The sequence below is a fragment of the Panthera tigris genome, chromosome D1 (assembly GCF_018350195.1).
Source record: "Panthera tigris isolate Pti1 chromosome D1, P.tigris_Pti1_mat1.1, whole genome shotgun sequence".
Lineage (NCBI taxonomy): Eukaryota > Metazoa > Chordata > Mammalia > Carnivora > Felidae > Panthera > Panthera tigris.
In genome coordinates, this window is record NC_056669.1 from 53,327,092 (window position 1) to 53,352,115 (window position 25,024).

A 25,024-nucleotide genomic window follows, 5' to 3' on the forward strand; every position below is an offset into this window, starting at 1 on the left:
TAAATGAAAACTTGAAAAAAGGAAAAAACAGTGTATATTGAATACTCACAATGTGCCAGGCTTGTTCTAAAATCTAAAACAACTGTTTTAAAGCAGCAAACAAAGCAGATAAAATTCCCTTCCTTCATTGAGCTTACATTTCTGGGGAGGAAATAAGAAACAAGAAACAAGATAAATAAGTAAAACATACAGTCTGTGAGAATGAATAATACTGAGGGAGAAGAAACCCAGAGAAGAGAGAGAAGATAAGACAAAAAGAGTGAAGAGGTAGAAGTTTTACTTAGTGTGACAGAAAAGATCTCACTGAGATGATTTTTGAGTAAAGAGTTAAAGAAACTAAGAGAGCTAGCTATATGGGTATGTGGAAAAAGAATATTCTAGGCAGAGGAAATAGCAAGTACAAAGGCCCTGAGGTTGGGCCATACCTGGTTTGTTCAAGTAATAGTGAGGAGTGGATAAGGGAAAAGGATAATAGAAGACAAGGAAAGGTGGTGGGAGGTGGAAAATCATGTATAGCTTTTTAGGCCACTGTGAAGAGTTTGGGTTTTTGCTTGAGTAAGATAAGGAAACCATTGAAAGGTTCTGTGCAGGACTGATAAGATCTGAATTGGATTTAATAGGATCACTCTGCCTACTGGGTGAGAACAGACGTCAGGGTGAGAGCCAGCACAAGAGTGAGAGCAGAAAACCAACCAGAAGATTATTAGAGTCATCTGGATGAGAGTACATGGTGATTTAGACCATGTATTAGATTTATACAGAGAAACAAAACCGACATGATGTGTATATGTAAATATTTATTTTTAAGGAATCATCTCCTACAGTGTGGATCCTTGAGGAGTTCAAAATTTGATGGAGTAGTTCAGCAGGCTAGAGTCTCAGGGAGGAGTTACAGCTGGGAGTCCAAAGGCATTCTGCTGGCAGAATTCCCTGTTTCTTGGGAGAGACCAGTCTTTGTCCTATTAAAGCCTTCAACTAATTGGTTGTGGCCTACACTGTGGAGAGTACTCTGCTTTACTCAGAGTCCACTGATTTAAATGTTAATCTCACCCAAAAACACCTTCACAGAAACATCCTGAATAATGTTTGAGCAAATATCTGAATACCATTGCCCAGCCAAGTTGGCACATAAAATAACCATCACCGGCCAGGATGGTAGCAGTGGAGATAGTTTTTCTATTCTGGATATACTTTAAAGATAGAGCAAACAGGATGTGCTGAGAATATTCGGGAGAGAGAAGATAAGTCAAGAGTGACTTCAAACCTTTTGTCTTATACAGCTATAAAAATGGAGTTGCCGTTAACTGAGATTTGGAAAGTGGTATCGCCCTTGGGGGAAGTTGGGAGGAGGTATCAGGATCATCATCATCAGGTGTCATGTTAAGGCTGAGATTCTTTTCAGGTAGATGTTGGGTAGGCAGTTTCAGTGTACAGATCTGGAGCTTACAGAAGACTTCTGAACATTGCATATTGATAAAAGTGGTAAGGAAGCAGGTAGGAAAGAATTAATTTGGGCATCCGAAGGATCTGTGCTGGGGAGAGAAAACCAGAGAGAACATCTTATCTAGTGAATAAGATCTAAGATGGGAAAAAAAAATATCCACCTTTTATTGACCATTTGCTATGTGCCAGGTAGTGATACACTTTACATACACCAGTAGTTCACTGTATCTTCACAACAACTCTGTGAGTAGTTGTTACTGCCATTCTGTAGATGAAGAATCAACTCAGATTAGGCAAATAAAACATGAAATGGGGATTCAAACTCACTCGTCTGATTTCAAAGCTCATGCTTTCAACCACTATGCTTCATGTTATTCAAAAGGACACTGGAATTAATGTTAGAGTAGCTGTAGCTCCTTGCTGTCCTTATGACCGTCACATATCACTTAACTTGTGCTTTGGAGTCCAGGTCTGTAAAATACTGAGGTTGGGAAATGACCTCGTGGGCTATGTCCCATCAATCATTGCCGGCATCATCATCCATTCCACGGCACAAATCATGGTTGTGGTTTAAATGTATACCTGTGATGATTTGTTTAGTGTTTTCACCTCCATATGGTAGGGAGCTTGTTGATTTTGTTTACTGTTACAACACCCCCCCGTGCTTAGTACCTCTAACAGGAACTCAGTAAATATTTATTGAATAATGGAATGAATGAGTAAATGAAATTTGAGCGACCATGGGATCGAGAGTATTCTTCTTCAGGCTAGGTCCTCTCCCTGAGGTTTCCTGTTAACATGTATCACTGTTTACTCTGGGCAGTGAATGCAATGAGCTATGGCTTAGAGGACCTGGATTCTAATTCTGGCTATACTTGTTATCAGCCATTAGTCAGTGGGTTAGTATTTTTCAACACATATTTATTGGCTACCTGCTATGAGTTAGGCACTATGCTAGTCATTAACAATTCAGTAGTGAATACAGGCAAGGATTGTTCCTTTTATGGAATTTAAAATCTAGAGCAAAAGATGAATAGTTAACTATTTGAATGAATGATTATTTAATTACAACTATGAACTTGGTTAATAGTAAACCTTTAATCATTTTGAACCTCAGTTTCCTCTTCTATAAAGTAATAACTTGTCAGTGCACCTGGGTGGCTCAGTCACTTGAGCATCCAACTCTTGGTTTTCAGCTCAGGTCATGATCTTACAGTTTTCGGGTTCGAGCCCCACCTCAGGCTCCGTGCTAACCATGCGGGGCCTGCTTGAGATTCTCTTTCTCCTTCTCTCTCTGCTCCTCCCCCACTTACACTCTCTTTCTCAAAATAAATAAACTTGAAAAAAAAGTAATAACTTGTCTATCATACTGCTTAAAGGATCTAATGACCATACTGCTTAAACAGTGTGCCAGGCTAGATAACTTAAATAAAACTCCTGCCACAAAACATCTAAAAATGCTTGTTAAAAATTATTTAAAAAAATTTAAATACACTGTTGAATTCACTGGAAAGTAAGAGGAAGTTCCAGGAGCTAGAAATGAAGAGGGAACTGAACACCAGAGGGGTATACATAAATGACATGACGTAGAGTTTTCTCAAGGTGTGGAGTATATGCTAGATGGAGGGGGTGTTGCTAGCTTTTGAAACCAAAGATTTTAACAGCCATAAGAGGACATGAGAGTAGACCTAAGCATGATGAATTATAATTGAGACACTCCCCAAAGTATACATACACACGCACACACAGAAGATACCATGTGACTTGTGTTCTTATGCATAAACAGATTTCATTGTATTCTTGGCTACTTGTTAGGATTGTTTTTTATGAAGATATATTATTTAAAGGTCTTGTGTAGTAATTGAATTTAGCCTTTACCAAGCAGAAATAGAATTCATTTATTTTATTCTTCTTTATAGCATTAAGGTTTTTTTGGGTTTTTTTTAATTTATTTTTATTTTTTTAACATTTATTTATTTTTGGGACAGAGAGAGACAGAGCATGAACGGGGGAGGGGCACAGAGAGAGGGAGACACAGAATCGGAAGCAGGCTCCAGGCTCTGAGCCATCAGCCCAGAGCCCGACACGGGGCTCGAACTCACAGACCGCAAGATCGTGACCTGAGCTGAAGTCGGATGCTTAACCGACTGAGCCACCCAGGCGCCCCATGGTTTTTTTAAAAATAGAGTACTTACCTTCTTTTGCTCTTCGTTTATCTGTGAATTTGAGTCAAAGAATGCGAATAATTTTCTCTTAGCAGTTTTACTCCAATAGCTTCAGAATAATTTTCTTCATTCAACAATAAAAAATTTAAATATGAAGGTAGTTTGATACTGCATCATGCAATATCAGTGTCTGTTCCTCCTTCTTCAAAGTACTTTAGAAATAGCTTCTGGGAAGAAGAACTATTATTCTCTGTACATACAAAAAAAAAATTTACTAGAGAGAGAGTTGATAAAGGCCACTAAGGATATCCAATGTCAGAACTGTAATTTGAACTCAAAAGCTGTGCTTCAACTTAGGGTGTAGGGGGAGTGGGGCAGAAGATCCAGAATAACAAGAGATACTTACACAGAGAGTCATTTTCTTAAAATAATGTAGCAGTAACATATCACTGGCACAAAATCCTGGTGCTTCCCACTTAGCTCTTATATTTGTCAGTATAAGGAGTAGATCATCTCAAGCAATTGATGGGATAGAACAATAGAATGTCTAAGCAGGAAAGAATTGTAGAGAATGTAGTCCAATACCCTTATTTTACAAGTAGGAATATTTAATTTTTTTTTTTACTGGTTGTATAAAACATTACAGAAATTTATAAAATGTTTTCCTTAAGGTAAAGTGATTTACATAGTACCCAATAAGTGGTAGAGTCAGAGGGAGAACTCAGAGCCCATTGTGTTTGTTTTGATTGAGCATAATTAAACTCCCAAGTGTTCTAGGCATTATTTTAGTAGTTAAAAGCTTAGGCTCTGGAGTCAGCACATCAGGTTTACTACTTATTTGTGTGAGTGATTTTTGGCAACTTACTGTCCCCTCTAACCTTCTATTCCCCTTCTGTAAAATACTCATTTAAAAATTGTTACTACCATCAACACCATCGCCATTGTTACCTTAGAAATAACTTGTTATGTAATACTAGATTTTAATTTGAATAAATTTTTCATCTTGGAAAAATCACTCAAAACAGCTTTGGAAGCTTCATTTGTGCTATATACATAACTCTTTCCAATTAGTTATTAGAGGTATGAACTTCATTTTTCCCTCAGTGAATAAGTTTGTGTAAAGTAAGTTACTTTTTGAACTCAAAGTCCTTCAGAAAATTTGTAGATCTTGGGGTTTTGTTTGGTTTGTTTTGGGGTTTGGGTTGAGGTTTTTTTGATGTTTTATTGTAGATTTTTGTTTTTAATCATCCAAAGTACTGTTGCAAATGGCATAGGGAAACTGACATTTTTGTTTACTACTAATAGGCATAAAATGGTAGAACACTATAAAAGGGAATCAGAATCTTTGGCAGTATCAAAATACATAAAAACTGTAAATGTAAATACACATTGATCCAACAATTCTATTTTTTCCATATTCAAAATTAATATGGAATTAATGTAGAATCATTTGTAATTGATGTATGTAGTCATGATTTCTAATAGTAAAAGATAGAAACAGCTGAAATGTCCATCAGTAGGTTAGTAGTTAAACTAATTAGGATACAGCCACAAAATGGAATATTATGTAATAATTCAAAAAAAATGAAGAAACTCTTTATATACTGATATGGAAAGATCTGCATGGCATATGATTGAGGAAAACAAGTGTATATGGCACATATACTGTGGCTGTCATCTGTTAAACAAGATTGTATATTAATATTTGCTAATAGGTGTATAAAACTCTGTGGAAGGGTACACAAGAAACCAATAACAGTGTTTGTACGTCAGGGGTGGAGCCAGGTAGCTATGAGACAGGAGATGTACGCTTTTTTAAACATAGTGATTTTTTTTTTTTTACTATGTTCATATATTACCTATTAAGTTAAATTAAAACAAATGCTTGGCTTGACTTGCTTTAGACATGAGAGTTTCTTACTGAGATAACTAATGGTATTTTTCCTAATCAGTCTTACAACCCTGAGCATGTATTACAAAGCCCTGACTATGGCCTGAAAGACTCCCTAAGATCTGACCTCTGACTGTCTCTCCTATCTAATTTCCTGACATTCCTCCCCTTGTTCACTATGCTACAGGCACACTGACCTTTTTGTTCCTTGAATGAGCCAAACTGTTCCTTCACTTCAGGCCTTTGTACTTACTGTTCCTTTTGCCTGGAATACTTCCCCTCAGATATTTGTATGGTTCATTTCCTTATGTCATGCAGGTCCCCAGCTCAGTGAGACTTCTCTTGGCCATCTTATTTAAAATAGCACCCCCAAGAGGTGCCTGGGTGGCTCAGTCAGTTAAGCGTCCAACTTTGGGTCAGGTCATGACCTCACAGTTCGTGAGTTCAAGCCCTGCGTCGGGCCCTGTGCTGACAGCCCAGAGCCTGGAGCCTGCTTCCAATTCTGTGTCTCCCTCTCTCTGCCCCTTCCCTGCTCACACTCTGTGTGTGTGTGTCTCTCTCTCAAAAATAGATAACATTAAAAAAAAATTGTTTAATAAAATAAAATAGCATCCCCAAACATCCTTTGTCTTCTCACCTTGCTTTATTTTTCTTCACAGCTCCAATAGCACCCTGACATGATATTCTTTATGTTTATCTTTCTTCCCACCCACCATCCCCATCACACACCACACATCACACCACACACATACACATCACACCACACACACACACACACACACACACACACACACACATGAATATCTGCTCCATAAAGGCTTTGTTTTTATTTACTATTTCTCCAGTGCCTAGAATAATGCCTAGCACATAGTAGGTGCTCAATAAATGTATATTGTATGAATGAATGATGACTTTATGGAAAGACTTTTGCTCTTTCAACCTCAATATTTCATACCTTTTATTAGGGCATTGGCATAGCATGAATTCAGAGAAAATCTTTACTTGCTTAAGTGACTAGTTCCTCTGTGTAAACTACAAGTAGATCAGGAATAGGATTATTGAATGGCTGTTTCTCTTCGTACTGATCAGACTCTTGTACGATTAGATCAGCCTTAATTTCTGATTACTCAGTGATGATTTATTTTTAATCATTCTTGATTACTCAGTAACCACTTGGTACTCATTTGTGACCTCAAAGATTATATGGGAATAGGCCTTTTGTGGTTTTCAGATGGACTAATCAACAACGTACCATTGCATTGACTTTTCTCTGCTTTTATCCTGTTCCTTTCCAGCATTTCTTATACTGAAGCAGTAGAGATCTTAAAGCGGGCATCTCAGAACTTCACCTTCACCCCAGAGGTAGTATTTTTATTTACATTTATATTAATACTTATATGTATCTTCCCCTGCTCTTGTCTTTATCGTCTGTCATTAACAATGCTGGACGTGTGGCTCGGTCGGTAGAGCATTCAACCCTTAATCTCAGGGTCATGAGTTCAAACCCCATGTTGGGAGTAGAGCTTACTTTAAAAAAAAAAAAAAGAGAAGAATCCTTTAAAATAATCTTATTTCTCTTATTAGCAGTGTTTAGTATTTGCTCATCTTTAGATTGGCTTTTTTTTTTGATGTTTGCTTAACCTTGTGGAAAGAGTTAGAATAAATAATAATTTTGAAGAAGAATCCTATCCTTTGTAATAGTCGTGACTAAAGGGTTATAAAGAAGTTTCCCAAGTTTAGGAAGGTGAAAATCCTTTAAGAGAATGGTAACATATTCAGAGAGGTCACATGACTTATCAGTGGGCATGCACATAATGTTAGAGGCGAGTCTCCTTGTTCCTATGTCAGAGCTTCTTCTCTATAATTAAGGTATTGGCAGACAGTAGGAGTAATATAATGTTAAGAATTTCTATAATGACTCTATCTTCAAACTATTCCATGTACTGTTCCTATCCCCAGTCCAGTCAGATCCTCTTATGAGTTATAATAGTTATGCTTGTTATATTTATAATCAGTTAATTTGTATAATTTTTTATTTAATATTTGTCTCCCACCCTGGAAGCTTCATGAAGTCGGGGATTCTGTTTTTCTCACCACTATGTTCAGTATCTAGCTAGCATGGTACCCGGGATTTAATAGGCACATTAGTATTTGTTGAATGAATAAACAGTGTTATTAAATATTCATCAGAACATCTGATATATGAATTGACTCTTTTATTAAAAAAAAATTCACTGAGAGAAGCCATCTAGCCAGAGATAGACTGAATATTAGGAATATTATCTTTCATCATTTAATTTCCTGTGACTTAGGAACAGTAACCATAGAAGAAGCTGTAGGCGATATTAATAAAAGCCATGATTTTGAAGTCCATCTTTACACACTGTGGGAAGTGTACTTTATTTTCTTGCAGATGCGATTCATCTGCTAAATGCCACTCCCCAAGATGGGGGACAGAAAGCATAGTGTTTATCTACTGGTTTCAGTTTTCATCTCTCCAGGCCTTCGGATGTTCTCATAACACACCTCTCTGTTTCACTTATCTGTGTAACCTCAGCAGACAGCTCCACACATCACTGATACACAGAGGAAGCCCTTGGAACTGATGCAGGTTATTTTCGGGTACTGCATTGTGTATTGCAGCTTTGTCTTCTCCTTTGATAACTTCTTTTTTCTCACTACAGTGGGGTGTTGATCTACATACTGAACATGAAAAGTACCTGGTGAAGCACTGTGGCAACATACCAGTCTTCGTCATTAATTATCCATTAGCACTCAAGCCTTTCTACATGAGGGATAATGAAGATGGCCCTCAGCACACAGTAAGAAAGATCACTAAGTAAATCAGGGTTGGTCATCTCAGAGTCTGGGCTTTTCCCTTGATTTAATTTCATTTATCTCTTGGCATATTTTACAAAATTATATCCATCACTTGACATGTCTTAAAGTAATAACATTTCTCAAAGCACCTCTAAAAAAAAGCATTCCTACAGAAGATCTCAGTGTTCTATAAACATATTTCCTCCTCTCTGTCGCGTTATGTCCTTCTTAGTTTAGCAGATGCAAATGTAAATGTGTTTTTTTGTTTTCTTTTGTTTTTTTAAGTAATTGAGAGGAAGTGGCCCAGAGCAGTGTTGAACAGTGGCAGGTCTACTGTCACGTAAAATACCGATAAGGAGACTGAGGGGCGGAGGGATGCGGGTAAGAAAGGAAAGCAGTGGTATGATGAGGCGGAGGAAGAGCTTCCTTGGCAGAGCAGGAGGCTCAGAGTGCTTTGGTTTGGCTGTCATACAGAAATGGTGAGGCTGAATCTGGAGGGATCCGAGGGGGCCGGGCAGATTCTCCTGTCACTCCTCTTCTGACTGTCTCTTCTCTGTCTTTTCTCTGTCTCTTTCTCTGCTTTTGCCTCTCCTGTGCTCTGTCCTTTTTTCACCCTTAACTTTCATTGCTTTTTTATTCTTCTGGTTTACTTTTTCCTTTTTTTCTTTTTTTTTTTTTTGTGTCTTTATCCCACTCTAACAAAATTAGCCGTAATATAAAATAAGAATATATTTTAATCTTTAAATACTTACTGAATAGTTAAATACTGAATATCATTAATGGTAAAAGTCTGTGAGACAAATAAATTATGTTTACCTCACAAAAGGTCTAAGACCTAAACTTTGCTATCTGGGGCTTTTCACTTGTCTCTAGATAAATACCAATAGAAAAATTAGATCAGGGCCCACCAGTAAATAAAATGCCTTCATCTTAGGAATACAAGGTTCTCTATTTGAATGTATTACCTGCTTTCTCTATATATTATAGTATTAGTAAAATAGCATTAGCCATCGATTAATAGATTCCTATCAGGTGACACTACATCTCATCTCTAACTTGCCAAGAAACTTATTTCTCCCATTTTACAGATGAGAAGCTGGGGTTCAGGGACATCAATTGCACTTCCCATGCCTGCATAGGCAGCGAATGACAGAGTTGGTGATCAGATCTGACTCCCTCTGGCTCTGAAGTCTGTGTTCTTTCCTACTCTGTCATACTACCTCAAAGCCATAAATATAAAATTACATTGATTTTACGCATCCCACCTTTTCACACAACGTTATCCAAAACCAGTGAGCACACAGTTGATTTATGATTCTTATTTTCTCTTCTCCCTACCAACCTTCTGGTATAATTGATTATGCGAGAGGAATTGGCCCACAGGTCAGCAGCAAAAAATAGGAGAGACTAGGACATAGATTACCCAGTCCTAAAAAATTCAGTATTGAGCCTACGTCACAAAACAGAACTGCGTCCATATGTGTTGGCTTTTTTATCACTCTATCCCATCCTGCTTCCACCTCGCCGCTCCCCCCACCCCCATACACACGCCATGTAGTGTTTGCATGTCACTTCCTGACATTCAGCACTTCTCAGACATTCAGTTGTGCACTTCTTAAATACTCCTTCTCTCTATTATAATAATAATGTGGCATGGTGACAGCTGGTGACTACACTTGTTGTGGTGGGCATTGAGTAATGCGTTTCATTGTTGAGTCACTGTTGTCCACCTGAAACTTATACATTGTATGTCAACTATACTTCAATGATTTAAAAATCAATTCAAAGTTTTTTAATTAATAACTTTGCCACTTTATAGACTATCCTGGGTTACCCAGTCACCTTGAGCCTTCCTCTTCTGAATTTCTGTAGCATGTAAAGAATTAGTAAAACTGGTAACATTGTGTCTATTTTTTGTACTCTCTGTATTGGTTTTCCTTTCTCAAATGAAACTCTTCTCAGGATGGGAATAAGTTTCTTATAGCCACCGTGGCTTCTACTACTCATTCTTCATTCCCTCTACTGTGACTTCCACACCTGTCGTACCACTGAAGCAGCTCTTTCTAGGGTCAGTAATAACTGTCATGTTATTAAATCCACAGACTTTAAAAGTCTTAATTTTTACTTTACCTCTCGGCATTACTCAGCACTAATGGCTTTCTTATTTTGAAATTTTTCTCCTCCCTTGGCTCCTGTGACATTGCATTCTCCCAGTTTTCCTCTGTTCTCAGTGGTTTATTCTTTCTCAGTCTCTTCTATAGGTTTGTCCTCTTCCATCGATCCAGTGGATGATGGGATTCCTCAGGGCTCCATCATAGATCTTTTTTCTCCTCGGGTGATTTCATCTGTACTCACAGCTTAATATTTATTTTCAGACAACTCAGACAGTCCTGTCTCTAATCCATACTTCTGCTCTGAGCTCTTACTGCCATTTATATATCTCAGAGGCATCTCAGCAAACCTAAAACTTACCCACAATTTCTACCCTTCTCCCCTCCTCCCACCAAATTTGACTTTCTTTCAATGTTCCCTGCCATCTAAGCAAGCCATGTACCAGCCTCGTCTTTGAAATCTTCCTCACTTCCCATATTCAAGCTGTTATGAAGTTGTCATTTTTATACTTTTAAATAAATCTCAAATCCATCCGCTTCTCCTCATTTCCACTTTTACCTTTTTAGATTAAGGTACCATCATCTCTTGCCTGGTTTATTTCAGAAGCTTCCTGACTGGTCCTCCTGTGTCCGCTTTTTCCTCCTCTGAGTCATTTCTCCCCACTTCAGTGTAGGCTTTTAGAAAATGTGAATCTGGTCATGTTATCTCCCCTCTTAAAACCATTCAGTGGCCTCCCGTTGCTTTTTGTACCAAAGTCAGAATCCTTTCTTTGGCCCCTAGGCCCCAGTATCATCTGGCTGCTCCTGTCTCTCTTGCCTGATGTACTGTGCTGCTCCCCTTTGCTATTTCTGCTACATTCACATCACCCTTCCATGTCTTCAGACATGTACTGCTTTCTCTCATCATGGTATCTTTGCACAGTGTTCCCTCAATCTAGAACAATTTTCTTTACCTAAGTAATTTTGCTATTTCTCCAAATCTCTATTCAGTCATCATTTCCCCAGAGAAACCTTCCATGACCCTCCAGACTGAGTCAGAGACCACTGTTAGACACTACAATGGTACCAGATTAAATTTCAGACCCAGAGCTACTAACTCTTCTTTTTTCTTTTTAATTTTTTTTTACATTTATTTTTGAGAGAGAGAGAGAGAGAGCGAGCACACAAGCAAGGGAGGGGCAGAGAGAGAAGGAGACACAGAATCTGAAGCAGGCTCCAGGCTCCGAGCTGTCTGCACAGAGCTGGATGCGGGGCTCAAACTCACAAACCATGAGATTATGACCTGAGCCGAAGTCGGACACTCGACCGACTGAGCCACCCAGGCGCCCCAGAGCTACTAACTCTTAATTCATCATAATCCTTAACACAGTTGTAATTTTACATTTGTTTTTATGACTGTTTAATTAACGACTCTTCTCTATGCCATAGGACTCATGGACCTCCTTTTCACTCTTCGTTGTATCCGTAGGACCTAGCATAATGCCTGGAGCGTCACAGGCACTTGATACCTATTTGGTGATAGATTGGGTATTGGACAGATGGATGAATTGACCCCAACACAGTTGTAGACACACAGTGGAGAAGTAGTGAGTGAGTGACTTCATTTGCTGAGGAAACTTCTGGGAAGCCAAAGAACAGCTTTTCTCTAAACCTCTAGAGTGACGGTGACATATTGTATAAAAGAAAGTCCATTGGCTTTAGAATCACTCTTAGGTTCAAGTCCCAGGTCTGTGTGTTATAGGCCATGTGATCTTAAATAAACCACCTAATTTCTTTGAATCTTAGTTCCCCCATCCATAAAAAATAAAATGATAATCTTATTCCAGCCTTGTGAAGATTAAATTAGATAATCTAAGAAAAATATCTAGCACAGTGTTTGGGGTGGCAGGTAGTCAGTAAGTGCAAAGCTCCCTTTCCTTCTAAATTTTGATACAATCTTTATTATGATAAAGCACAGTAATGTTAAAATAATGTGTTTTGCAACATCAAACATGCTCTCACACAAGTTTCTTTAAAATTTTTTTTTTTTTCAACATTTATTTATTTTTGGGACAGAGAGAGACAGAGCATGAACGGGGGAGGGGCAGAGAGAGAGGGAGACACAGAATCGGAAACAGGCTCCAGGCTCTGAGCCATCAGCCCAGAGCCTGACGCGGGGCTCGAACTCACGGAGTGCGAGATCGTGACCTGGCTGAAGTCGGACGCCCAACCGACTGCGCCACCCAGGCGCCCCACAAGTTTCTTTAAAAAGCCATTCTCTGATAGACTGCAGTCGCAAACATTTCTTCCCTTATTACAAGTCTCTCTAATAATGTGGTCTCACAGTGTGAAAACTGAAAGTATTATAATGGTATTTTAGTGTCCTCATATAATTTAGACAGTACTGTAATATATAGCTTCTCAGAGCTAAATTATTAAAGCATAATGTAGTTAAACTATATATATATATATTAGACATAGATTATAACATTGATTTATTAACATCCTAGATTTCAACCCACTTGTGTAGGGTACCTGCTTTCATCCCGACTTTATTTTTTTCAATGGTGAATGAACAGGCTTTGGGCCAAATAACTAAGTTCTGTGTTTCTTTTAGTTGGGCTATAATAACAGGTTGTGGGCAGGGTTGCAAGAGTTTCTGCAATGGGTACAATGCAATGTAAAAAATTCAGACAGACATGTTTCATAGGTGCCGTCCCTGGGGAATCAAAAGAGAAGGGTAGAGAAACATTTAACCTGCATCTGTAACATTTGACCAGAGGTCATAAATAGTACAATTGTGTATTTTTCCGGCTGTTGTTCCTTTTTCTTTCTTTTCACCCCTTCCCCACCCCCTCCAAAAAACGAAAAATGAAGATAGGCACTATTATTATAATGAAAAGTACACTGGACTAAGGAGTTAATAGTGCCGGGCTTGAAATCCAGCTATCTTACTAGTTAGCTATATGACCTCAGTCAAGTCTGTCCAGTCTCTGAGCCTCACTTTCTCCCTCTGTAAAATCAGAGAATTGGATTAGATGACTCCACTGTACTAAACAGCTTTAAGATTATCTGTTTTCAAGTAGCATAAGTTTTTCCCCACTTGGATATATAAGAATAACTTGTAAATTAGTGAATATATTTGCTAATTTGAAGGACACAGATCATGGGCCTAAATAAAATGAATCAAACAGGCAAAGTGCTATATTTCCCTGGGTCTGGGTCCCTAAGTAAGTCCTCCAAAGACCAATGCCAAGTATTCAGTTAGGGAAATGGCTTTGCAGAGAAGAGGATCTTTTCATTCCAGCCATTGTGATCAGGAGAAGGTAACTGCCCAGCAGTCCCTGGTGAGATGCCAAGATCACCAGGTAATGTTCTAATTTTTTAAATTGTATCAGTATTACTTAGCAAATCATAAAAACTTAAGCATTAGTGGGCATTCAGTAAAGTACATACTGTGAAGTTGACTTGGAAGGAATAATAGTCAACCAAAGGATATCTAATGAATTCCCCTGGCTGTTGCTAATTAACCAACCTCCATCAAACCAACAAAAATAGCAATGAAGGGAATGGCTAATTTTTCTCATATCTAGGACTAATGACTATCCACGGCATTTATGTCAAAGTTGAAAGTATGCATTTTATTCCGTCTAAAATGCTCCCAGACCAGCTAGCCATTTACTAGGCAAAGTCCATTTTTGGCCATTGCTACCTGCAGCCCATTTGAATCTTTACACCATCTCATCTGGAAGGCTCTCTTTCCTACCTGTGCCTCTTTGTTTTTAGGGCACAATACTGTCTGTCAGCAGTGAGAACAAAAGTTCATAGAGGCTGAAACCACAAACAGGTTTCCTGTGGTTTGTGGAACATTCTTCTTCTCTTGATAATAATACGTAATGTTCCTCCATTGTTGGTAGCAGCCTATGAGAAACTGAATAGGGAGGTGTTCAATTTGTGTTTTTCATTAATAGTTAAAAATACTGAGGTAGGAAGAAAGGTAGCAGAGGAAGGGATATTAAACTACCCCTCCCCGAAATTAGCATAGAAAAGGTAATGTATTAAAGGCCTTATTCCTGTCTAGCCTGTTTGTTTTTTAATTCAAGGTCTGCATTTTATTTTCAGTATATTGATTGAAATCAAAGAGTAAGAGTCAAAGGGAGTATCGTAAATAGAGACCAGGGCTTGTGGAGCTTGAACACCAGCACAAACTATTTCTAGACAGTGTGCCGCCGCAGCTGTGGGACTTAAACCAAATAAAAACTCACGTACAGTGGAGGAGGATGTGTCCAGCAGCATTCTGGCCTAGAAGATGTGTCCAAAGTGGAATAAGTTTTGTTTTGGACTAAGGAAGTTAGCGAAGAATGTAGTACAATTATTTGTAGCCTTCATTGTTACTTACCATGTAGGAGAGTGAAAGTTCAGCAGAACTAAAATCTTTCCACTTCTTTCAAGTCTGCCGAAGGTGCATAGGAACAGAAGTGCTCACATTTGGTCAAATTGGTGAATTAAGAGGACTTTCTACTGTGTAGCCTAATTTTCACTTTCCCTAATGAAGGGCAGGATTGCTTGGCCCTAGCTCTGTAAGCGAGCCTCAGTCTCCCATAAACCACAGACATGCCAGCCCATAAGGGCAAATTGTAATCACCAGCTAATGTTCTAGGCAACTTGCTTGTTTCCAGCCTGTTTGCACTCTAACCCCCTACCACTCTTCACTTGGCAAACACACAGCCAAGTTTTTCTCATTAGTTCTTAAGGAATTTGTGTGATTCCCTCCATGTTTTACAATTTGTGCACCTTTATGTCATGATTTATATTATATCTGTATGTTCCCTTTACCTCCACTAGATCCCTGGAAAGACCCTAGTTTCTATAGTAATTAGCTCAGTAGTTACCAGGGGGAGATACAAGATAGAAGAATCCTTCCGGGAACCTCAACCCTAACTAAAAGGTATGGAAATTTGAAGGGGTTGTGTTAGTAATCTTTAGGGAATGCAGTATTTTTTATATCATATCAGAAGAAAGTGCAGCTGTGTGTATACCAAATGTAAATGTCTTTGTTTATAGTTGAGGAATACTTTGCTCTATTATATCTTCTCAGAAAGTGTGTAGAATCTCTTAGAGAGATGGGAGGATATCATGATAAAAGGAAAGCAGGAAGTATAATAGTCTGACAGGGTCAAAAGGAAACTAAGCATATAGAAGAAGAGAAGGGAAGAAGGTTATATGGAGGAAGAAGAGAAAACAAGGCCTTTGTGGACCTTTCTTTACAAAGAGATGAATCTGTCCTTGATAAAAAAGAAACGGTACCCTCTGGTCTTGGAACATCCACAAGGCATTGTGAAGGAATGCCTTACTCAAAAGGTACATCTGTCTTAAGAGGAGAAGCAGCTTTACTCTTTGTCAAGAAAACATAACGTGAAATTCATCCACCTGGAGGTGTGAATTTTCAGACCATCCAAAGAATGGACATAGATGATGTATGTATTCCCTTCATGTCACAAAATTAGGAGTGATATGGGACTTGATCCAGAGGTCTTCTAAAATTTGTATTCAATTAAAATAGGCTATTTTGTTAAGTTCTTTCCTATTCTGGTAAGTTCTTTCCTTTTGCTTGATACGTTCCTCTCCCAGAGTAGAGTGGAAGAAAATAGGAGAACTGCTATTCTGACCTTAATTATAGCTAACAATGAGGATTTGGTTGGGAGAGTGGAAGTGGAAGGTGAGGGAGAGGGGAGGAAACAAGGTAAACTTTTCTAATGTACATAAGTAGTTGCCACTTCTCCCGAGATTGTACTTCCCTGCTCCATCAGCATGAGTTATGTGACTTGTATTGGCCAAAGAATAGTGAGCAAACGTGATCTACATGCATTACTCCTCGACAAATGCTTTCATATATAGTTGTCTGTGCTTTTTTTCCATCTGCCCAGTCAGCAATACCTCATAAAGAGGACTTTTTTTTTTTTTTTTAAATCAGCTTCAAGCCAGGATGGACATGTAGCATAAGTTTTAAAAAGCCAATTCACTGTTGTAAAGCATTGGTTCTCAGTCAGGTGTTATTCTGTTTCGTCTCCCTACCCCCAACCCCCTACTCCCATGCAGGAGACATTTAGCAATGTCTGGCAACATTTCTGGTTGTCAGAACTAGGGCAGTGCAACTGGCATCTGGTGGAGAGAGGGCAGGTATGCTGTAAATATACCACAACGCACAGGACAGACCCTCACAACAAAATTATCTGGCCAAAAATATCACTAATGCTGAGATTGAGAAGCCCTGTTGTACACTTCTGGGATTGTTTATTACTAGGTTATTAGCATAATCTAACCTGTCCTGACTAATACAGCAACTACCACATTAATTTTATAATAGCTAATGTGGAAATAACTGGGCTTAACCAGTTGGATGCCTTCTTTATTAGGAAGACAGGTTTAAAGAAATCCAGGGGGGGAAATGTAGATATTGTACTATGGCATAAGATTTTGAAGGTGGTTCAAAAGATTCAGAAGCTACCACTTCTACAACTATTACTGTGCAGTTGCAAATATTCTAGATAAGCAAAAATTAAACAGAAAGGTCTAAAACCAGTATGGTTTCTCCAGTGAACTCAAATATTAAAGGAGGTTTTTAATCAAAGATAAATATGCGTCTTTCATGGTCCTCTAAAAATAATATATATTTTTTAAATTTTTTAATGTTTATTTATTCTTGAGAGAAAGAGAGACAGAACATGAGTGGGGGGAGGGGTAGAGAGAGAGGGAGACACAGAATCAGCAGCAGGCTCCAGGCTCCGAGCTGTCGTCAGCACAGAACCCGACGTAGTGCTGGAACTCACAAACTGAGATATCATGACCTGAGTTGAAGTCGGACGCTCAACTGACTGAGCCACCCAGATATCCTCTGAAAATAATATTGAAAAAAACTAAGGTTCAAAATTAACATAATTGAGACTCACAGAAAGTGCTAAGATTTACAAAGTTTTTTTTTTTTTTTTTTACTTGTTTTAGTTGCATTAGCAGTAAGACCAAGCAGGAAATGAGTTTCTTGTTTGATTCTTATGAATGGATAGAGAAAGCAGAACAACTCCTTCCCTCATCATTGGCCACCAGCCCCAGCTGGACTATTATTTCTTGTTCTTCCATGATAGCTGATTCTCCGGCATTTTTTTTTTTTTTTTTTTTTTTTTTTTTTTTGAGGCAGTGGACCTTTATAGCTCTGGCTTTTAAAGCTTTGCCTATACCAAAAGTACCAGAAGAAGTTACTGCTTACCTTTGTGGCTTGGAATTGCCTCAACTTCAAAACCTTGCAGAGATACCTGGGTGGTTCAATTAGTTGAGCTTCTGAGTTTTGGTTTTGGCTCAGGTCATGATCTCATCGGGAGATCGGCCCCCACATTGGACTCCATGCTGCCAGCACAGAGCCTGCTTGGGATTCTCTCTTTCCCTCTCTGCCCCTCCCCCACTCACGTGCACACATGCACACACTCATGCTCTCAAAATAAATAAATAAACTTAAAAAATAAAATCCTTCGAAATGATAGATTTTAGATATACCTGTCCCTTGTTAGTAGTCAGAACTACCCAAAGATGGAATGCTATATTTCAAGGGTAGTGGTTTTCAGTCTTTAAATATTTTAAAGCAAAGACCAGAGAACCACTTGGTTGTCTATTCTTTTCTAATCTTGATTGCTTATAAGTCTAAATTTAAAACAATGTACTAAAGTTAACAGATTTGGGGGAGGCACCTGGATGGCCTAGTTGGTTAAGCATCCGACTCAGTTTCGGCCCAGGTCATGATCTCATGGTTTGTGGGTTCGAGCCTCATGTCGGGCTCCATGCTGACAGCACAGAGCCTGCTTGAGATTCCCTCTCTCTAGCCCTCTATCACTGCCCCTCCCCTGCTCTTACTCTCTCTGCCCCTCCCCTGCTCTTTCTCTTTCTCTCAAATAAATAAACCTAAAAAATAAAGTTAAATTTTTGAACACATGTCTCAACTTATAGGATATTTTAGCCATGTCCAAAGGCAAGATACTAAGAAATAAAGATGCCAGTCCTTCAGTGGCCGTAAAAACTCCCTTGAAACTTCCCCTTTCTCTGCGAATAGGAAGGGCAACTGCAGGGTTCTGATTGGAGTCCAACTCTATTAACTATATAGCCCATGACAATTTACTCTAAGGCTGTCTTGTCCACCTGTCCAAAACTGTGTTTCATTACCTGTCATCGCGTCTGAGTCACCAAATCCACATTCTGAATTACCTGCTTGGTCATTGTACTCCCCCCAAGTTCACAGAAGAATTACTAAAATGTGGTCAATAAGCAGTGGTAGTGTGACAAAATCTGTTTGTCTTCCCACCAGCTTATTGAGTGGTAAGAAATTTAGTAAAAGTAGAAGCCATTAGTGAATTTCTGTTCTTTCTCATTCTAATTCAGCCAAGTGAAGAAAATTATACCTGATGTTTTTCTCCTTTAACGATAATAATGAGGATGAGACATACAGTATTTGGAGCACAATCTTGAATTATTACATTCTTTATTAATCTCAATTATTTATAAAGGATATCTCAGTCAAAAGTTCTGAAATCAGGGGCACATGGGTTGGTCAGTCAGTTAAGCATCCAATTCTTGATCTCAGCTCAGGTCTTGATCTCAGAGTCATGGGCTCCATGCTGGGTGTGAAGCCTACTTAGAAGAAAAAATAAAGTTCTGAAATCAGAACAGGGTGATGGCTTAATAATACAATGAGGTAGAATTTAAGAAAAGAGTTTATACTATAATATGGCATTTAAAGATTACAATGTGAGGGGCGCCTGGCTGGCTAAGTTGTTAGAGCATGTGACTCTTGACCTTGGGGTTGTGAGTTCAAGCCCCAGTTGAGTGTAGAGTTTACTTTAAAAATAATAATAATAATAATTGAAGATTAAAATATGCTTTATGTGGGGCACCTGGGTGGCTCATTTGGTTAAGTATCTGACTTCGGCTCAGGTCATGATTTCTTGGTTTGTGGGTTTGAGCCCCGCGTTGGGCTCTGTGCTAACAGCTCAGAGCCTGGAGCCTGCTTCAGATTCTGTGTCTTCCTCTCTCTGCCCCTCCCCTGCTTGCACTCTGTCTGTCTGTCTGTCTCTCTCTCTCTCTCTCTCTCACAAAAATAAATAAAAAATTAAAAAAAATTTTTTTTAATAAATAAATAAAATGTGTTTTATGAGTTCCTAATCTTTCATTTGTTGCATGCTTTTTTAGTTTTGTGCCTTTAGATTCTTGGTGTTAATAATGCTTACCTGCCCCACAAAAAAGAATTACCAGATCCCAAAATAATATAGATAGCAAATAAACATTCTCAAAAATTAAGTATTACTAGTAAATAAAGAAATACAAATTAAAATATGAAGCTACCATTTTCCCCTATTAAAAGTTTTCTGTTATTTTCTTAACACAAAAGTGTAATACATCCTCATTGTAGAAAATAAAATACCAGACAGAGAAAAGAAGAAATCACAGTGGCAGCATAATTAACATCTCATTATTTTAGATGCCAATCTATTTTTCTTTCTGTGTCTAAGATTTATCTAATTGTCATCTCCTATTGACATATGCTTGAACAAAATTTTGTTATTGTAAGTAATATCACAACAAATACTCTATGCAGTAATCTTTTCTGTTTTTTTTCTTTTTTTCCTGTTTATCGTTTTTTGCTTTTTGTTGTTTGGTTTTTTTTGCATCTCTGATTATTTTGTTAGGACTAGTTCCTAGAACTGCCATTGCCAGGTCACAGCATATGGATGTTTAAGGCTTTTGATTGTCTTCTCCCAAGTTGCTGACCAGAAAGGTTTTGTCAGTCGTGGGAGAGTAGTGGCTCATGTATCTTCTAATCCATGCTGTTTATGTTGGTTTTTTGCCTTCACATTTTGATAACTCTAAAATGCTATCTCATTGTTTCAGTTTTTACTTCTTTGGTTAATCATTGGAACATTTTTGGGGCCCCTGGATGGCTCCATCAGTTAAGCGCCCACCTCTTGATTTCTGCTCAGGTCACGATCTCATGGTTCATGAGATCAAGCCCCACGCTGGGCTCTGCGCCAACAGCATAGAGCCTGCTTGGGATTCTGTCTCTCCCTGCCTCTCTATCTTTCCCTTCCCTGCTTGATCTCTCTCAAAATAAATAAACAAACGTTAAAAAAAATAATAATCGGGGGCGCCTGGGTGGCTCAGTCAGTTAAGCGTCTGACTTCAGCTCAGGTCATGATCTCGCAGTTCGTGAGTTTAAGCCCCACGTGGGGCTCTGTGCTGACAGCTTGGAGCCTGGAGCCTGCTTCAGATTCTGTGTCTCCCTCTCTCTCTGCCCCTCCTCTGCTCACACTCTGTCTCTTTCTCTCTCTCTCTCTCTCAAGAAATAAACACTAAAAATAATAATCAGAACATATTTTACAAGTCCTACCAAAATACTACAAATTAAAGAAAAATCTTCATTGTCAAATTATTAAAGAGAAAACAAACAACACACACCAAAATATTCAACAACAAAAAAGCAGTTAAATAAAAACTGATAACTTCTTTTTTTTTTTTTAAGTTTATTTTATTCATTTTGAGAGAGAATAGGGGAAGGGCAGAGAGAGGGAGAGACAGAATCCCAAGCAGGCTCCGCATTGTCAACACAGAGCCCTACACAGGGCTTGATCTACCCCTCCCTGGCAAAGTGGGACTTTCCCTAGCCTGATTTTCAAAATAAAGAATACAACATCTAAAAACAAAAAATGCAATTTATTCTGCATGGTGATAGGTGATTTTTAATATCTCATAATTTTTAATACTTGCCACATTTTTTGTGACATTTTTTATAATTAATATACCACATTTGTGAAGAAAACACATTTAAATACATTGTATACATGGTGCAAGAAAGGAGAGGTAATTGTCCGCAATTTCTGTATCATTTATTCTAAAGATTATATTAAAAATTTGATTTTGAAACCATGTCAACAGATAACATAAATAATATTCTGGTAAGCAGTTAAATAGCCAGTCGCCAAAATGTTAAAAGTTCCACTTGCTTGAGAAGCTGACAATTGTTGGAATCCTCTGAATGTGTGAGATTGTTTATAGTTTTTTCCTTTTTAGGTTGCTGCTGTTGATCTTCTGGTTCCTGGAGTTGGAGAGCTCTTTGGAGGAAGCCTCAGAGAGGAACGGTACCATTTCTTAGAGCAGCGACTGGCCAGGTAATGATCAGACCTAAAAGAAACAAAGTTCAGAAATTGATGATGAGGCAGTCTTGGCAAAGTAACAGAGAAGAGTGAATGAGCCTCAGCGCCTGACTGACCTGGATCTCAGATTCTTTGTGGCCTTGAGCAAGTTGTTATGTGACTTCTCTGAGTTTCCCTGTCTTAAAGATTGGAACTGTTATGTGAAATAAGGCCATAGTGTTACTTGTCCACTAATTTGTATGTATCTCTCCCTATGGAAATCGCTTTAAAATTTTTTTTTTTAATGTTCATTGATTTATTTTGGGAGAGAGAGCACGAGTGAGAGAGGGGCAGAGAGAGAGAGGGAGAGACAATCCCAAGCAGGCTCCACACTGTCCGCGCACAACCCGACACGGGGCTCCATCCCATGAATTATTTGATCATGTCCTGAGCTCAAATCAAGAGTCAGACGCTTAAGCACTGAGCCACCCAGGCACCCCAGAAATTGCTTTTTTAAAAGTTAATGATAGAAGCCAACCTTAAAGCTTGTCCTTCATTTTTTCTCTTCTCTGTGTACTTTTTTATTTACTCTAAATTATGATTGGGGACATAAACAAAGACTCCTATAGGGACATAAAGACAGACTCTGAACCAGAGAAAGGATAAAGCTGGAGAAAGAAAGATACTAAAAATATCCACTAAACTAACATTTAGAATAAGCAGTTTTCCCTTCCTTGGGTTTTCTGCTATGTAAGGGTCTTGATTAAGCTATTTGAATAACTTATTTTAACTTGCTGTTTGAGACCTAGAAATTAATCCATAAAATGCAGAAAATGTTTTGGAGATGAGAAGTAGAGAATTGTGTTTCTAATTGAACTACCACTCCTATGCATGCGTGGTTTGCCAACAAACCACAATGACTTCCTAAACTAACCAAGGTTATAAACTTCTGTTTTCCATGGTTTCCACTTTTGCTGTGCCAGACTTTAAAAAAAAAAAAAAGTTTTTCCCATGCTGAAGGCTTAATCCCACTCTCCTACTCTCCAGATAATACTGGGTTTCAGAGTAACCTGGAAAAGCCATAATACTTTGAAAATATCCTGTAAAATTAGCCATTTGTAAGTTCTTCTTTTCCTAGTGGAGAAATGCTTAAAAAGTTGATGTTTTTTCCAAGATCCCAACCTATAAATCTGTTAGGTAACTTGGTTTTGTAATCCCAATCATTTGAACTGCTCTATTTGGTCAGGGTCCAGAAGAAAGGGAATAAATATGTTCTGGGAGGCTTCTTTTTTGTTAGTTCGGCCCCTAATTCCTTACTACTATAATGTTAGAAAGTCCTGGGAAAATTGTGGAATTGAAGTAAAGGTCAAACTCCTTAGATGGAAAGAATTTTAAGATTCTCTGGGTTTTTTTTAAGCACAATAAAAATCACACATGGCAAGAAACCTCATCTGTTGAAAGATTAATTGGTCTGTTTTCTTTGCTTGCTTCCTTCCTTCAGGAAACCTTTCCTCATAACATTACATGTTTACCTAATATCTGATTATATCCAAATTTATCTTTCCTAATGAAATGGTTATATGTGTTTCCCTATCTTAGGGATATATCTGTGACTTCTGTTCATGTTTTCTGTATATCTGGTTTTTTCATAGTCTTTATCACTTCAGATGCACTGTGATCCCAAACATTTTTTTAAAAAGCTGAAATTAATTTTTTTTAAGATTTTATTTTTAAGTAATCTGTACACCCAACGTGAGTCTCAGACTTAACTACACCGATGTCAAGAGTCGCACACTCCACCAACCGAGCCAGCCAAGCTTTAAAGGGCTGAAATTAATTTTCATGAGTACTAAGAGCTTAAAACTTTATTAGCGTTTTTCAAATTGGCCAGAAAACAATTTTCAACCATATTCTGGAGGCAGAATCTATATTATTATTTCAATGTTACAGAATGAAAGTTGTGTCTTTGTGTTCCTTCTGTGTGCCTCCCAGCACCCATAATTATGGTGCTTTTCTTATGTCACAGGACAGTAAGCTCATCTGACATGGACCCCTTCTTTTGGGCTCTGGACTATACTTCCTGTAGCATTTGTTGTCTCTGCCACTCACTTGATAACACCTTAGACTATTGGATACATTAGCTTTCTTACCATATTAAAGGTTCAGCTTCTCAACTATATTGCATGTTCTTTGAGAGCACAGGTTTTTGTGTATACTTCTTTATAAAGAGCACTTTGCATACTACCCAGAATAAATGTTTGGTGGTTAGTATCTTTATCTTCTTGCCATTCTCTGAAAGAATTTTGTTATTTTCCTCTTACAGATCAGGACTAACGGAAGCCTACCAATGGTAAGAATGTGACCCTTAATCATTCTTATTATAGCTGTTTGGTCTGATTGTTACACAAGTTTTACGTGTATTCCCAAGGCACTGTGAAACATTGTTAAGAAAAATGAATAGTTCAGTTCTCAGATTATTTATTGTCTTTGAATCCTGGAAAAATAGTAATGATAGTGGCTGCCGTTTATTTATTACTTATTGGGTGCTGCTGGATAACTGTGTTAAAATTTTAATGTATATTTTCTTATGTAATTATCATAACACCCTGCGAGTTGGTTACTATTCTTATCTCCTTTTTATTACCCCTCCAGACCTAAGGTCTAGAGATATTAACTAACTTAACCATGAGCACACAGTTAGAAACATGGAGCTGGGGCTTTTTTCCTAACCATTATGCTTCAGTTTCTCTGTGTGTGAAATTAGAGTTTGAGCTAAGTGATCCCTAAAGTCTGCAGAAATCTGTGCTGCGTAGGAAAGAGCACTTGTCTGCATTCATACATTTACTTCTCCAGAATTGCTCTGGTTTTCTTTCTGCAAACCCTTTCTTCAAGTACTTTTGAATACATACAAATTATGTACTTATATTTTTATATAGTAGCTTTCCTTCAGGATCTTGGTGTAATAATACCAACAATATTATTAATTCTTCTGCTGTCCTCAGGAGAAGGAAGGGTCAAATTGTACACTTGCCTTTTGAAATACCTAGATTACAGAAGGGCAGAAGCCTAAAATGATGTGCAGGTCATGACCCTTAAATGCCTTATTATTTACCAGTAGTGACTTTCTTATTTTTTATTTTTTCAATATATGAAGTTTATTGTCAAATTGGTTTCCATACAACACCCAATGCTCATCCCAAAAGGTGCCCTCCTCAATACCCATCACCCACCCTCCCCTCCCTCCCACCCCCCCATCAACCCTCAGTTTGTTCTCGGTACCAATAGTGACTTTAGACATACTTAATCTCTCTGAGTCTTGGTTTTCTTGGCTCTGAAATGGGATGATAATATCAACTTAAGAGGATTATTGTGAGGACGAAATAAAATAATATAGGGTAAGTATCTACCTAGAATAGAACCTCAGTAAAAGCTAGTTTCCTTTCCCCT

General features: G+C 38.2%; 1 protein-coding gene across 5 annotated transcripts in view; it reads left to right on the forward strand.

Annotated features, from left to right (window-relative positions):
- Positions 1-25,024, forward strand: part of NARS2 (asparaginyl-tRNA synthetase 2, mitochondrial) — a 130,619-nt gene that overhangs the window by 94,106 nt on the left and 11,489 nt on the right. For 3 of the 5 annotated variants that reach the window (XM_015536115.2, XM_042957733.1, XM_042957735.1), the window contains 4 exons: positions 6,795-6,861; positions 8,184-8,321; positions 21,516-21,613; positions 23,901-23,927. In XM_015536115.2, coding sequence (XP_015391601.1) covers positions 6,795-6,861; positions 8,184-8,321; positions 21,516-21,613; positions 23,901-23,927 — 330 coding nt within the window. Of the gene's footprint in view, positions 1-6,794; positions 6,862-8,183; positions 8,322-11,858; positions 12,411-15,254; positions 15,358-21,515; positions 21,614-23,900; positions 23,928-25,024 lie in introns of those variants that run through there. The other 2 variants (XM_007078963.3, XM_042957734.1) reach the window with 2 other exon arrangements.